Below are 14,031 nucleotides of genomic sequence, written 5' to 3'. Positions count from 1 at the left end.
CATATGGTTCACTTATATCCCTTAGGGAAAGAAATCTGCCATCTTTATCTGGTCCAGCCTATATGTGACTCTAGACTCACAGCAATGTGCCTGATTCTGAACTGCCCTCAGGGCAATTAGGGATGGGCAATAAACACTGGCCTAGCCAGTGACAACCTCATCTCATCTATGAATTAAAAAAACAAAAGTAGCAATATTATGCTAGAGTTATACTGGGCTTTGTTGAATAGTGTATAGTTTTGCTCTTATTTCAGGAAAGCTGTGAATGTATTGGAGGCAGTTTACAGGAGGTTTATTAGATCGATACCTGAAATAAGCGGGTTGTTATAGAGATAAGGTTGGGCTTGTTTGCCATTGGAGAGTGAGAAGTGACCTGTTTGAGGTGTCTAAATTCCTGAATGGTCTTGACAAGGTGGCTGAGGAATGGATGTTTCCTCTTGTGGGTCAGTCCAGAATTAGGGGAAACTGTTAAAATGTTAGGTCAGAGATGAGGTGCTTTATTTTTATTTCTCTAAGAGCTTTGCGACTGGAAATAGGGTCAGTGAATATTCTTGTAAATAGAGATGGATGAATTTTTGTTAAGCAAGGAAATTAAAGATTGTTGGGCTGAGATGGACGATGGCCTTCAAAACACACAGATTAGCTATGAACTTATTGAATGGTCTACTTCTATTCTTGTTTCATATGTTCACATGTTTGCTGATGATACAGTTAGCTAGAAAAGTAAAGCTGATAAGATGATGCAAAGGAGCTGCAAAAAGGATTTTGATAGGTTAAATGAGTGGGCAGCAGGATGGCAGTTAAAATATGATATAGGGAGCTGTGAAAAAAGGGTATATTTTTGAAATGAGAAATACTAATAATCTGAGGGAAGAGAATGCAAATTATAGGAAATCAAAATGCAAACAATTCAGAAATTAAACAGGACATAAGATTTTATTACATGTGAATTGCAGTATTAAAGAAGTCTTACTGTAATTATATAGATCCTTCATGAGTGCAGATCTGGGGTATAGTGCAGAGCTTGGGTGAAATTAAGCAGGTTAGATTTATATTCCTTAAGATTAAAAATAAAAAGTGATCCCATGAAATATATAAAATATTTGAGGAGTGTGACTACGAAAATAATTTACCTGTTTTTGGAATCAGGAGATGGGGATCAGTCTGAGAAAGAAGTTATTATAGATTTAGGATTGACATGAGAACAAACTTCTTCACTTAAGGTATGAATCTTTGGAAATAAAATCAAATCGTTATGGCATTAATATTATAATGTGGGATGGTGGAAGTGAAATAGCAAATTTTCTAAAATAAAGAACTGCAGATGCTGGAAATCTGAAACAAAAACTGAATGTGCAATAGAAACTCTGGCAGCACCTATGGAGAGAGAAACAGAGTTAACATTTTGAGCCCAATGACCCTTCATCAGAACTAGTCTACACAGGTTCTCACCTACAGAATCATTTGTAAACTCTGACGCTACATATTTAATATATCTCTTACGGCTCCATCCTCCACAATCCTTCTTCATTGTTGAGTAATCCTTTTCTCTCTAACTATCAATGTACATTTTATATGTTTATGAAATCAAATGTATTGTTTCTTTTTATATACCATTATTCTGCTATGCAAGGTTTGTGAAGGTTTGTAGCTCGGGTTGAGGTTTAGGGTGTAGGTTTGCTCGCTGAGCTGTAGGTTTGATATCCAGACGTTTCATTACCTGGCCAGGTAACATTAACAGTGGTGACCTCCAAGTGAAGCTTCACTTGGAGGTCACCACTGGTGATGTTACCTAGCCAGGTATTGAAACGTCTGGGTATCAAACCTACAGCTCAGCGAGCAAACCTACACCCTATTATTCTGCTATGTCCAGTTTTAAATCCTGCAAGAAATCTGCTTATTTGGCTCCCATCTACATTTCCTATTTCTTTCACAGTCGGCTTTCATATTCATGATCACAAGGGAACTTCAAGCAATGATGTGTTGGACTGAGGTGGACAAAGTTAAAAATCACACAACACCTGTTGGTTATTGTCCAATAGGTTTATTTGGAAGTACTAGCTATCGGAGCACTGCTCTGTTATCAGGTAGCTATGGGACAGGATTATAAGACACAGAATTTACAGCAAAAGATTACTGTGTCATGCAATTGAAATGAAACATTGAACAAACCTAGATTGCTGTTCTAGGTTTGTTCAATATATCATTTCAGTTGCAAGACACTGTAACCTTTTGCTATAAATTCTGTGTTATGATCTTGTCCTACAGCAACACGATGAAGGAGCTCTGAAAGCTGGTGCTTCCAAATAACCCTTGAGTAAGAAGTTGGACTGATGCAGCAGTCATCATAACCTCTCAAAACATGGCAATGTAGGAAGTATGGCAGCCGATTAGAGAACAACAAGCTCCCACAGCCAGCAACTTGATCGTGGCCAGATAATCAGTTGACTGAAAGATAGAAACAGTCACAATACAGGGGAGAACTCCTCCTGCTCTTCAATAAACAACTCTGTGGCCATCCATAGTCCATCTGTGCCCTGAACAACCCATTTGAAAGATCATTTTGGAGGAGCCAGTGTTAGTCTGGGGTGGACAAAGCTAAAAAATTTTAATAACATCTAAAAGATGTCAGCTTCAACAGTATAGCACTCCCTCAGTGCAGTGTAAATACATTCACAGCAACATCCAGCTGAGTAATACACAATGTACGTTCGTAAGAAAAAGGATATTGTGTCATGTCTTTCTCCTCGCCATCTCCAAAGGCAATCAATCCTTCAACAGACATCCGCATGAAACACAGAAATTGTTTCCTTAATTAAGAGATACGTAAACAGTTGTGTCTGCGCTGTTTGTGATAAACGTCCACCAAATATAAAAGTTGAGAAATATATTGACATTGCACTTAAAATCCCTGTGGTTTTGATGGGGCAGTTTCTCAACTTTATAAACATGCGTAAACTGCATTAGAGACAACTAAAGGAAACGGACAGAAAACACTGACAAATTCACTCATTTAAACCAAGCATAAAATCACCAAACCTCTCCAGGACAGCATAAACCAAACTAATAGTAACCACCCAGACAAATTGAAATTTTACAAGGTAGAAACAGATATTAAAGCTCAGAAACAAAACCACAAGTTATGCAACTATAAAGTATGAAAAAAAGGCAATGTAATATAAAGAACACAGAAACAGTGAAAAGTCATTTCAAGAGTTATTAGTCAATAGATAGTCATAAAAGTTTCAAATGTCTTTGTGAGTCACAGTGAGTCAAATGTAAGTCGGTGGCTTGATTTGCCCAAGGTTAGTGTGTTTGAAATCACCCTTTGTCAAATTGCTCTATAAACAAAAAGTATGAAGTGCAAAATGAAGGATGGTTCAGTGGTTAGCACTGCTGCCTCAAAGTGCCAACGTCCTAGGTTCAATTCCACCCTCAAGCGACTGTCTGTGTTAAGTTTGCACATTCTCCCTGTGTCTGCATGGGTTTCCTCTCACAGTCCAAAGGTCTGCAGGTTAGGTGGATTGGCCATGCTATATTGAGTGTAGTGACTAGGAGTTAGCCATGGGAAATGCAGGGATAGGGTGGGGTTGCGTGGAATGCTCTTTGGAGGGTCAGTGTGGACTTGATTGGCCTGCTCCCACACTTTAGATTCTATCAATCTAAAGGTGGGGAGGGAGAATTATATATGTAAAAATCTATCAATTAATCTCCACATTGAATTACAAAAGCAGTTGAAAAGTAATAAATTCAAATTGAGAAGGGATCATACATCTATGAATGAACCAATGCGAACAACTAAAGTACACAGCGAGTGACCCAATATTCACTCAATTCCTGTTGTTTAAATTTCATATAATTGGGTCAAAAACATTTGCAATACCCACTAATTTAGTGGCCTGAACTCTGTCTGAAAGAGATCTTGCTGACTGCTGAGTTGGTTGGTGCCTCTGTTTAAGTTGCCTTAAAGAATTGTAGGTTTTATGGTAATATTGAAATGAGGCTCCTACACGTATTTCTGAACCAGAACCTTGGATTTGATCTGCAAGTGAGGTTTGCAATGTGAAACCATCAAATAGTATTTGTGTTTCTTGAGCAGCCTAATGACCACTACAATGGAAGTGACTAGGCCTGCATTCATTACCGGTCCCTAATTACCCTGGAGATGTAATACAAGTATAGTAATAGGCTGTGGTGCACACCACTGATACCATAAGATGTCTTGGTGTTATGTCTGGGCCTGATGCACTGATAGAGTGCAGCCACCAATCCTCCTTTCTATGTGGCAGGAGCACACTGGATGGGCTGAATTGCCTACACCTGCTCCTTGTTCTTATGTTCTAAGCGAGTCCAAAGAGTTGTTCTGTGGTGGAGGATGGATCGTGAATAAGCCTCACAGAAAAGGCTCTTTTCTTTGATGATAAGATACAGTTTATGACAGACAGTAACTAAGCATTTTAACTGTTAGCCATATTAACTATTAGCAACAAGAGATAAAGAAGACTTGAGTCTCCATGAAGACACTGTGTCAGAGTTCAAATCATTCTTCACCCAAAGCTACATGATATAACCAGAATGCACAGAGCTCTGCATAACTCAAATTCTTTCAGGATCATGACATTACACAATAGCAGAAAACCACATAAAGAGAAACCCTACAAAGATTTAGACATTTTAGCATTAGTAAATCATTTTGTGACATCTGTCTTGTTGGATAAGCATGTACATCACAATTTTCCCAACTCAGTAAAATTCATCTATGTGAACATTTGTCCTTCAATGCCCTAATGAGGGAATCACTCACTAACAACAGCTATCATTTTGTAATCCCATTGAAGGTGATGCATTTCAACACTGTGTCCATCTCCCTTCCAGACCCTCACATTCCTCTCTGACTCTCAGTAAAGATAGTGAATATTCTAGTTCTACATTCTTCACCTTATATTTCTGTTATTTAGTTGACTGTACTGATACAGATGATCCTTTCCGTGGAGTTTATCCTCCGTCAAAGGCAATTCTCAAGAACATCAACAGCCCAAATCACCCCCAAGGAACTTCACAGAAATACTATCAAAGAAAACATAATCCTGAGCAAATTTCTCACCAGTAGCATTTTATTACCTAAAAAAAGTCCTTCATCTATTTTTAGATTTGTCATTATTTTAACCAGTTTGCTGACTTTACCTTCCAACTGATTAATGAGTGCAACAACAATCTGCATTTGAATGTAGGGAAATAGATGGTGACATCTTGAAAAATGTCCATATTACAGAGGAGGAAGAGCTGGATATTTTGAAATGCATAAAAGTGGATAAATCCCAAGGACCTGATCAGCTGTACCCTAGAACTCTGCGGAAAGCTGGGGTAGTGATTGCTGGGCCTCTTGCTGAGATATTCAGATCAACGATAGTCACAGGTGAGGTGCTGGAAGACTGGAGGTTGGCTAATGTGGTCCCACTATTTAGGAAAGGTGGTAAGGACAAGACAGGAAACTATAAACCGGTGAGCCTGATGTTGGTGGTGGGCAAGTTGTTGGAGGGAATCCTGAGGGACAGGATGTACACGTATTTGGAAAGGCAAGGACTGATTAGGGATGGTCAACATGGCTTTGTGCGTGGGAAATCATGTCTCACAAACTTGATTGAGTTTTTGAAGACGTAACAAAGAGCATTGATGAGGGCAGAGCGGTAGACATGATCTATGTGGACTTCAGTAAGATGCTTGGCAAAGATCCCCATGGGAGACTGGTAAGCAAGGTTAGATCTCACGGAATACAGGGAGATTTAACCATTTGGATACAGAACTGGTTCAAAGGTAGAAGAGAGAGGGTGATGATGGAGGGTTGTTTTTCAGACTGGAGGCTTGTGACCAGTGAAGTACCACAATGATCGGTGCTGAGTCCACTACTTTTCATCATTTATATAAATTCTTTGGATGTGAGCATAAAAGATATAGTTAGTAAGTTTGCAGATGACACCAAAAGTAGAGGTGTGGTGGAGAGCGAAGAAGGTTACCTCAAATTACAATGGAAAGCTTTTCACTGCGCCTCGGTACATGTGACAATAAATTCAATTCAATTATTGATCAGATGGGCCAATGGGCTGAGGAGTGGCTGGTGGAATTTAGTTTAGATAAATGTGAAGTGCTGCATTTGAGAAAGTAAATCTTAACAGGACTTATACACTTAATGGTAAGGTCCTAGGGAGTGTTGCTGAACAAAGAGACCTTGGAGTGCAGGTTCATAGGTTCTTGAAAGTGGAGTCACAGGTAGATAGGATAGTGAAGAAGGTGTTTGGTATGATTTCCTTTATTGGTCAGAGTATTGAGTACAGGAGTTGGGAGGTCATGTTGCGGCTGTACACGACATTGGTTAAGCCACTTTTGGAATATTGTGTGCAATTCTGGTCTACATTCCTATTGGAAGCATGTTATGAAACTTTAAAGGGTTCAGAAAAGATTTACAAGGATGTTGCCAGCGTTGGAGGATTTGAGCTATAGAGAGAAGTTGAATAGACTAGAGCAGTTTTCCCTAGAGTGTTAGAGGCTGAGGGGTGACCTTATAGAGGCTTATAAAATCATGAGGAACATGGATAGGGAAAATCAACAAGGTCTTTTCCCTGGGATGGGGGAGTCCAGAACTAGTGGGCATAGGTTTAGGGTGAGAAGGGAAAGATATAAAACAGACATAAGGGGCAACTTTTTCACACAGAGGATGGTATGTGTATGGAATGAGCTGCCAGAGGAAGTGGTGGAGGCTGGTACAATTGCAACATTTAAAAGGCATCTAGATGAGTAAATGAATAGGAAGGGTTTGGAGAGATATGGGCCGGGTGCTGGCAGGTGGGACTAGATTGGGTTGGGATATCTGGTCGGCATGGATGAGTTGCACCGAAGGGTCTGTTTCCATGCGACACATCTCTATGACTCTATGTTTGGCACCATGAGTACTGTGCAACATCTATTACTCAGTGGCAATATCAAGTTAAATTTTCACTGAACCATATTCACATGTTAAACAATTTGGTCAATTTTGGCCAAAGAGGCAGTTTTTGAACACAAAAAACAGGGGTGATGAGACATTGAGAGAGCCAATTCCGAATGCAAGACAGCTGTAAGCACAGTAATCAATAATATGGCAAAGAGAATCAGGAAAGCAAGAGCCCTTAAAATTGGAGCAGTGCTGATGTCTTGGAGGTTTGGAGCAGATTACAGAGATAGAGTTGGGCATTCTAAACTGAGTACCATGATCGTCAGCAAGCTTGGAGTGAGGGGTGATTAGATCTTGGTGTGAGCTAGGAAAAAGGCAGTAGTGATGTGACATTTAAGGAGGGTGGAAGGTGGGGGAGTTTTGGATGGGGAGATGAGCAATATTCCTTAACTTGGAGTAAGTCATATTGCCACATATAATATCCAAGTGACACCATCCATTGTGCAATGGCAAGACAGGCAAGGAGTGGAACTTTCTGAAGACTAACAAAGTAGGTTATCAATAGAATTAGAAATCAATACAAATCCCACTGGAGAAACAGACTGCGAATGTGCCCAATCATTTCCCTCATCTTCACCTCTTTTGCTTCTCTTTTGTATATTTATCTGATTCTATAATGTGAAGACATGAGAAATTCTGTAAATAAGCAGGGGACCAATGTAATTAAGGTGGTCAGAAGGACTTTAAGCTAGTTAATGTGGGGATGTAGGCTCAGGGCAAGTTTCAAAATCAAGTAACATGTCAGAGAGTAAAGAAAGTCAGAAATCCAAATTCAGACATGGCAGGTCTTCACAAAATTACATGGATTGATCAAATCAGAAGAGAGAAAAGATTATCAGATGAATAAAGTATCAGTGCTGAGGCACAAGTTATAGTGTATGGCCCATCAGTGCTGAGGCACAGGTTATAGTGTATGGCCCATCAGTGCTGAGGCACAGGTTATAGTGTATAACCCATCAGTGCTGAGAGACAGGTTATAGTGTATAACCCATCAGTGCTGAGGCACAGGTTATAGTGTATGGCCCATAAGTGCTGAGGGACAGGTTATAGTGTATGGCCCATCAGTGCTGAGGGATAGGTTATAGTATATGGCCCATCAGTGCTGAGGGACAGGTTATAGTGTATAGCCCATCAGTGCTGAGGCACAGGTTATAGTGTATAACCCATCAGTGCTGAGGGACAAGTTATAGTGTATAACCCATCAGTGCTGAGGTACAGATTATAGTGTATAACCCATTAGTGCTGAGGGACAGGTTATAGTGTATGGCCCATAAGTGCTGAGGGACAGGTTATAGTGTATAACCCATCAGTGCTGAGGGACAGGTTCTAGCGTGTGGCCCATCAGTGCTAAGGGACAGGTTATAGTGTATAACCCATCAGTGCTGAGGCACAGGTTATAGTGTATGGCCCATCAGTGCTGAGGGATAGGTTTTCGTGTATGGCCCATCAGTGCTGATACACAGGTTATAGTGTATGGCCCATCAGTGCTGAGGGACAGGTTATAGCGTGTGGCCCATCAGTGCTGAGCGACAGGTTATAGTGTATGGCCCATCAGTGCTGAGCGACAGGTTATAGTGTATGGCCCATCAGTGCTGAGGGACAGGTTATAGTGTATGGCCCATCAGTGTTGAGGGACAGGTTATAGTGTATAACCCATCAGTGCTGAGGGACGGGTTATATCGTATGGCCCATCAGTGCTGATGCACAGGTTATAGAATATAGCCCAAATAAAAGTTCTACAGACATATACAGGAGCATAAGGCATGAATTAAATGAGTTGCAGACACAAATTTAAGTTGAAGATTGTGGTAGAATAGCTATTGCTGAGTCATGGCTACAGGATAATTGAGATTGGGAACTAAATATACCAGGTTATAAGGATAACAGGACAGAGAAAATAGCAGAGGAGGTGAAGTAGCCTTACCAATTAGAAACAAAATTACTTCAATGAGAGGAAGGATATAAAGAGGGGAAGATATACAGGAGCTGGGGAACAGTAAATGACCTAAACCTGTAATTAGTGTTGTGTACAGATTCTCAGGTAGCAGTTTTGAAGTGCTAGATTGTATAAATGCAGAAATTGGGCAAAGTGTAGCAAAGTGGGGGATTTTAACTTTGATATGGATGGGGAGAGGCAGACAAGCACCTGTCAGAAAGGTTGTGAATTTCTGGAGCGTGTCTGGGATAGTTTCCAACAGCAACATATCTTTGATGGAACAAGGGGACAAGCAATATTGCAGTTAGTAATGAGTAATGAGCCAGTTTTAATTGTGCTTGAACATTTATCGAACAGTGATCAGAACATGATTGAGTTCAATGTAACTTTTGAAAGTTAAAAACAGCTACTAGAGTCAGCTATCAGAGCTTTAGATTTAGGTAAGACTGACTTACTTCAAGATAGATACTGTCCATTGTAAACTGGAGGACATTTAAAGGAACACTTAACATAATACAAATCCAGCTAATACACCTGAGAGAGAAAAGCTCCAAATGAAAATAAAAACCATGGGCAACTAAAGCCTTAAGGGACTGCATAAAATTTAAAAGAAAGGGATTATGGAAGTGCAAAGCATAGCGCAGATTCTGCTGAATGAGCAAGTTGCCTGACAAACCTCTTTGAATGTTTTGAAGAGGTGACTAAATGAGCAGACGGGGGAATGTCTATGGATGCTGTTTTCAAGGATTTCCAGGAGACATTTGATAAAGTCCCACACAAGAGAGTGTTCACTAAGGTAAAGGCCATGGAATTAAGGGCAAATTACTGATATGGCCCAGAAATCGTTTGAGTGATCTGTGACAGAAAGCAGGAATAATGGGTAGATACTAAAATTTGCAAGAAATAACTGGTAGTGACCTACAAAGATCAGTGTTAATGCCTCAATTATTCACATTCATTATTAATGACTTGGATAATGGCATAGAGAATCATATATCCAAATTCGCTGATGACACAAAGTTAGTATTATATACAGTGTAGATGATAGCATAAAATTAAAAAAGGAATATTGTTAAACTCAGTGAATGGGCAAGACTGTGTCAGATGGAGTTCAATGTAAACAAGTGTGAGGTTATCTATTTTGGCCCAGAACAGTTCTAGATGCTATGAAGTTAAATACAGTGGCTGTCTAAACAGACTTGGGAGTTCATGCGCATAGATCTTTAAAATATCACAAACAGGTGCAGAAAATAATCAGGAAAACTTATGGAATGCTGGCCTTTCTATTGAGAGGACTGGAATATAGGAATACAGAAGTTATGCAGCAGTTATACAAAACCCTGGTTAGATCCCACCTGGGGTACTGTGAGCAGATTTGGATACACTTATCCTGGAGGGAGAACAATATAAGTTTACAAGAATGATATCTGGACATCGGGGGTTGCTAACTACTATGGTCAGCAATAGAGTAAATTGTGAAGTTGTTGATACTATGGGAATGATGCCCCAGAGATGGTTACTCTTAAGAAAAGACTCAAACGTTGAGACTGAGCCTTCAATAATTCTGAACCATTAACTGAGCCATGGCAATATATTATTGTTGTGAAAACAGTCCAAGTACTGATAATGATTTGTGAAACTCACTCACTTTAGACATTAAAGCCTAAAACCTAAGGGCTGGATATCATAATTTTCAGCATGGCGTGTCCAATTAACAGCTGCCCAGCAGGAAAGGCACTGGCCAAAGGAGTCAAGTGCCCAGTTGGGCATTGAAGGAGGAATGTCAAACAGGATGGTGATGGTGGTGGTGGTGGGGGGGGACGTGAGGCTATGAACAGGCTGTCAGCCACAGCTAGAAATTTAAAGGCCATGCTCTCTCTCATTCTCACCTTCATTGTTACATCAGCCAATAAAAGGTCAAGAAATAGTGTCCACTGACAGTCAAACACTGTCAGATGCTGCTCCTGCAGTCAACCACAGTCCCATTTCCATTCTGCCCTTAGGTCACCTCCTCATGATATGCAAAACTCACCCCTAGTGGTACCTGGGAAACAGAGTGGGGCAACAAAACAATTGCAGTCATCTTCTTTATTCTCGGGGGATGATGTTGGATTGGTAACCCAGCATTGTCAAATCATGTTTTATGGAAGGGCCAGGGATGGGAGTTGAGGGGGGATATCCTGGCCATTTGCAGCTGTTATATCCAGGATATGTCACCGATGTGATTAAAAATCATTCAATAGGAGTAAGTGGGTGACACTTTGATCAGAATGTTAACATTGTTGTAAATGCGCTGCTTAGAAGTCTTAATATGATCAAAGTTTGTGAGAAGATTTGTAGCTCGGGTGCTCGTTGTTGTGATTCTGTTCACCGAGCTATCCGCTGCAGTGGTCGGTATATAGGGTCTAGTTCGATGTGGATGAGTGCCATCCACAAATTCTACCAACAGACACATCAACCTAGACCCTATATACCGGCCACTGCAGCGGACAGCAACTGACAACCGGAAGCGGCAGATTCAAACCAGTGTAAATGCCGGAGGAATCAGCACAGAAGCGCTTCACAGGAGGCTCCCAAGCACTGGAGATGTCACCTAGACAGGGGAAGAAACGTTTACAAGAAAAACTCCCAGCTCGGCGAACAGAACCACAACAGTCTTAATATGAAGTAAAGATGCAGCCAATAAGAGCTCCTGTGGTGTGTTTTTATTTATTAATTTGTGGGATGTGGGCATCACTGGCTGGCAAATCGGTGGTGTGTCCCTATCTTTGGGCTGGAATGTCTTGGTTTGATTCCCAGCTGCACAAAGGTGTGTCATAGCATGTCGAACAGGTTATTTGAAATTAATTTAGATGTGTCTAATTAGCTTTCTTTTGGTAACACTAGGGTTAAATCCACCTCAACATGTCGCGTATGTACAGAACATATTGTAAAGTTATCAAACAAATGTACCCACTGTCTTTAGCGAATTCGCCTCCTTTACCACAACACCAGCGTAAAGATTCAGAGAATCCTTACAGCATGAAAGCAGGTCATTCAGCCCATTGAGTCCACAGTGACCCTCCAAAATGCATCCCACTCAGACCCACCCCACCAACCTATCCCTCTCACCTCACATTTCCTATCGAACCTGCACATCTTTGGGCTGTGAGAGGAAACCAGAGCAGCCAGAGAAAACCCACACAGATAAGGGGAGAATGTGTAAACTCAACACAGATATTTGCCCGAGGGTGGAATTGAACGCAGGTCCCTGTGAGGCAGCAGTGCTCACCACTGAGCCACCAGGTCACCCTTCACTCGATGCCCTTCACTGGTCTGAGTTTTACCTTATTCAATATAGTCAATAAAATATATTTTAAGGAGTAGTCATTTAGAAAACTTACCAACACCTTGAAGTAGCTTTTTTGACCCTCGGTATTAGTGTTTAAGTGAGTCAGGTTGTAGAAGCAAAGTAGGCTGTACTCAGACTGTCCTTGTTTGGACAGGATTGCGACCATCAAGGTATCGGAGGAAGTGATGCTGAAGATGGCAGAAGACAGGATTCTGAGGGCTTGATTTTTTCCTTGGGGGCACAGCAGGTTGGCTTGAATAAAGGAATTAATAGTGTCTACACTATTGTCTTTAACATCCATGCGGATGATCCCAGGGCCTGAGATGTTAGTATTAAGCCAAATATAAATATATTCCTGCCACTGGAAACCCTGGATGAACTGGAGCTCCACATTCTGGTCTTCAAGCTTGACAACTGCATCACCATACTGATTATAATTATAGCTCAAAAATGAGGACTTTTGAGGATTCCTCAGGAAAATGGTTTCAACACTATCCCTTAAGTCATCATGGTAACTGTTGTTGTCTTTGCAGGAGGGTGGAAAAAATTTGCTAGCCATCCCAGTAGGTGTGACAGCTGTCACCAAGTAATCGTTTGGACTGGCTTTTACTAGAAAGGCAATTGCTGAAGCTTCTGGATAGACAGGGGCAACATTATTGAGCTTGTCAATTTGACACTGGCTGACATTGTGCAGCACTCTAACCTCACAAGCCCCCAGCCTCAGCGTCCCACAGGTCAGAACCATCTCCTGCTTCTCATCCACAACCAGGATCTTGTTCACATTGTCCTTTTCTTTCCATTTGACACAACAGTGATCAGCTTTGTCACAAGGCCCATCATAATGAGGCCCCGTCTGATCAGCCACCTCCTGGACCAGGCTCTGATTCAGCTGATACAAGAAGTTGTCAGTGGCTACGAAGACCTTGCCATTGGTACTCACCACAATGTTATTGATGCGTTTCTGAAATCGAAATTCCTCCTTGGGCTCAGTGGCCAAGGCAACCAAAGATTTAAAGAGCAGAAGATAAAGAAACACAACCTTCAGTGGGTACATAATCCCTGGCAGTTAAGATGCACAGAAACACACACAGAGCTGGTCGGCATAGAACGTCTGTAGAACGCTGGTCGGCATCGAACTGTGTCAAGAGAGACCATCCATCGATTAAGCCCTCTGCTTCTCCAGTGTGGTGAGGACCTGCCTTCAGACCTACTTCAACAGTGCCACTTGCTTCCTTTTCCGTTTCCGTGGCTTCCTGCTCGTTCCTCCAAGCACTTCTACTTTCGTAAAGAGTAACTGCATCAAAACTACACAAATCAGCAGCAGGGCAATGGCCATTCAGCCCAGCTGCTCAATGTTATCTACCTCCACCAACTCAAAAGGCATCCACCAACGCTCATGTCGTTTCTGCCTATGCCCTCCTCCCTGCACCTCCCTGTCAGTGCTGTCAGTTCCACATGACAGTGGGTTTTATATTCTCGCTTCTCTCTGTTCATGTAACTTTAAAGCTGCTGATTCGCTTCAAATGATGTGGGTGGAGAGATTAACACTGGCTGCTGAGTCAATCCGATCCCCAGCTCTTTGCAGAAGCTATCAAACCAGTCCCTGCTGATTTCCCAAAGTGTTACAAATCGCTTTTAAAGTGTATATCCAATTCCCCTTTGAAAATTGTTACTGTGTCTGCTTCCAGGGTCTCCTTCCGACAGTACACAAGCCGCAACACACAAAGGAGGCAGCACAGTGGCACAAAGCTTAGCAGTGCTGCCTCACACCTTGTG

At 41.4% G+C, this 14,031-nt stretch overlaps 1 protein-coding gene across 3 annotated transcripts in view; it reads right to left on the bottom strand.

The window, feature by feature from the left end:
- Positions 1-14,031, bottom strand: part of plxnc1 (plexin C1) — a 176,250-nt gene that overhangs the window by 117,091 nt on the left and 45,128 nt on the right. Inside the window, exon 1 of one of the 3 annotated variants that reach the window (XM_060843028.1) lies at positions 12,308-13,762. The exons of the other annotated variants lie outside the window; for them this stretch is intronic. Within the exon in view, the coding sequence (XP_060699011.1) occupies positions 12,308-13,309 (1,002 nt within the window). The 5' untranslated portion in view covers positions 13,310-13,762. Of the gene's footprint in view, positions 1-12,307; positions 13,763-14,031 lie in introns of those variants that run through there. 3 annotated transcript variants of the gene reach the window in all.

The sequence above is a fragment of the Hemiscyllium ocellatum genome, chromosome 23, assembly GCF_020745735.1.
Source record: "Hemiscyllium ocellatum isolate sHemOce1 chromosome 23, sHemOce1.pat.X.cur, whole genome shotgun sequence".
Lineage (NCBI taxonomy): Eukaryota > Metazoa > Chordata > Chondrichthyes > Orectolobiformes > Hemiscylliidae > Hemiscyllium > Hemiscyllium ocellatum.
This window is presented reverse-complemented; position numbering and strand designations above follow the sequence as displayed.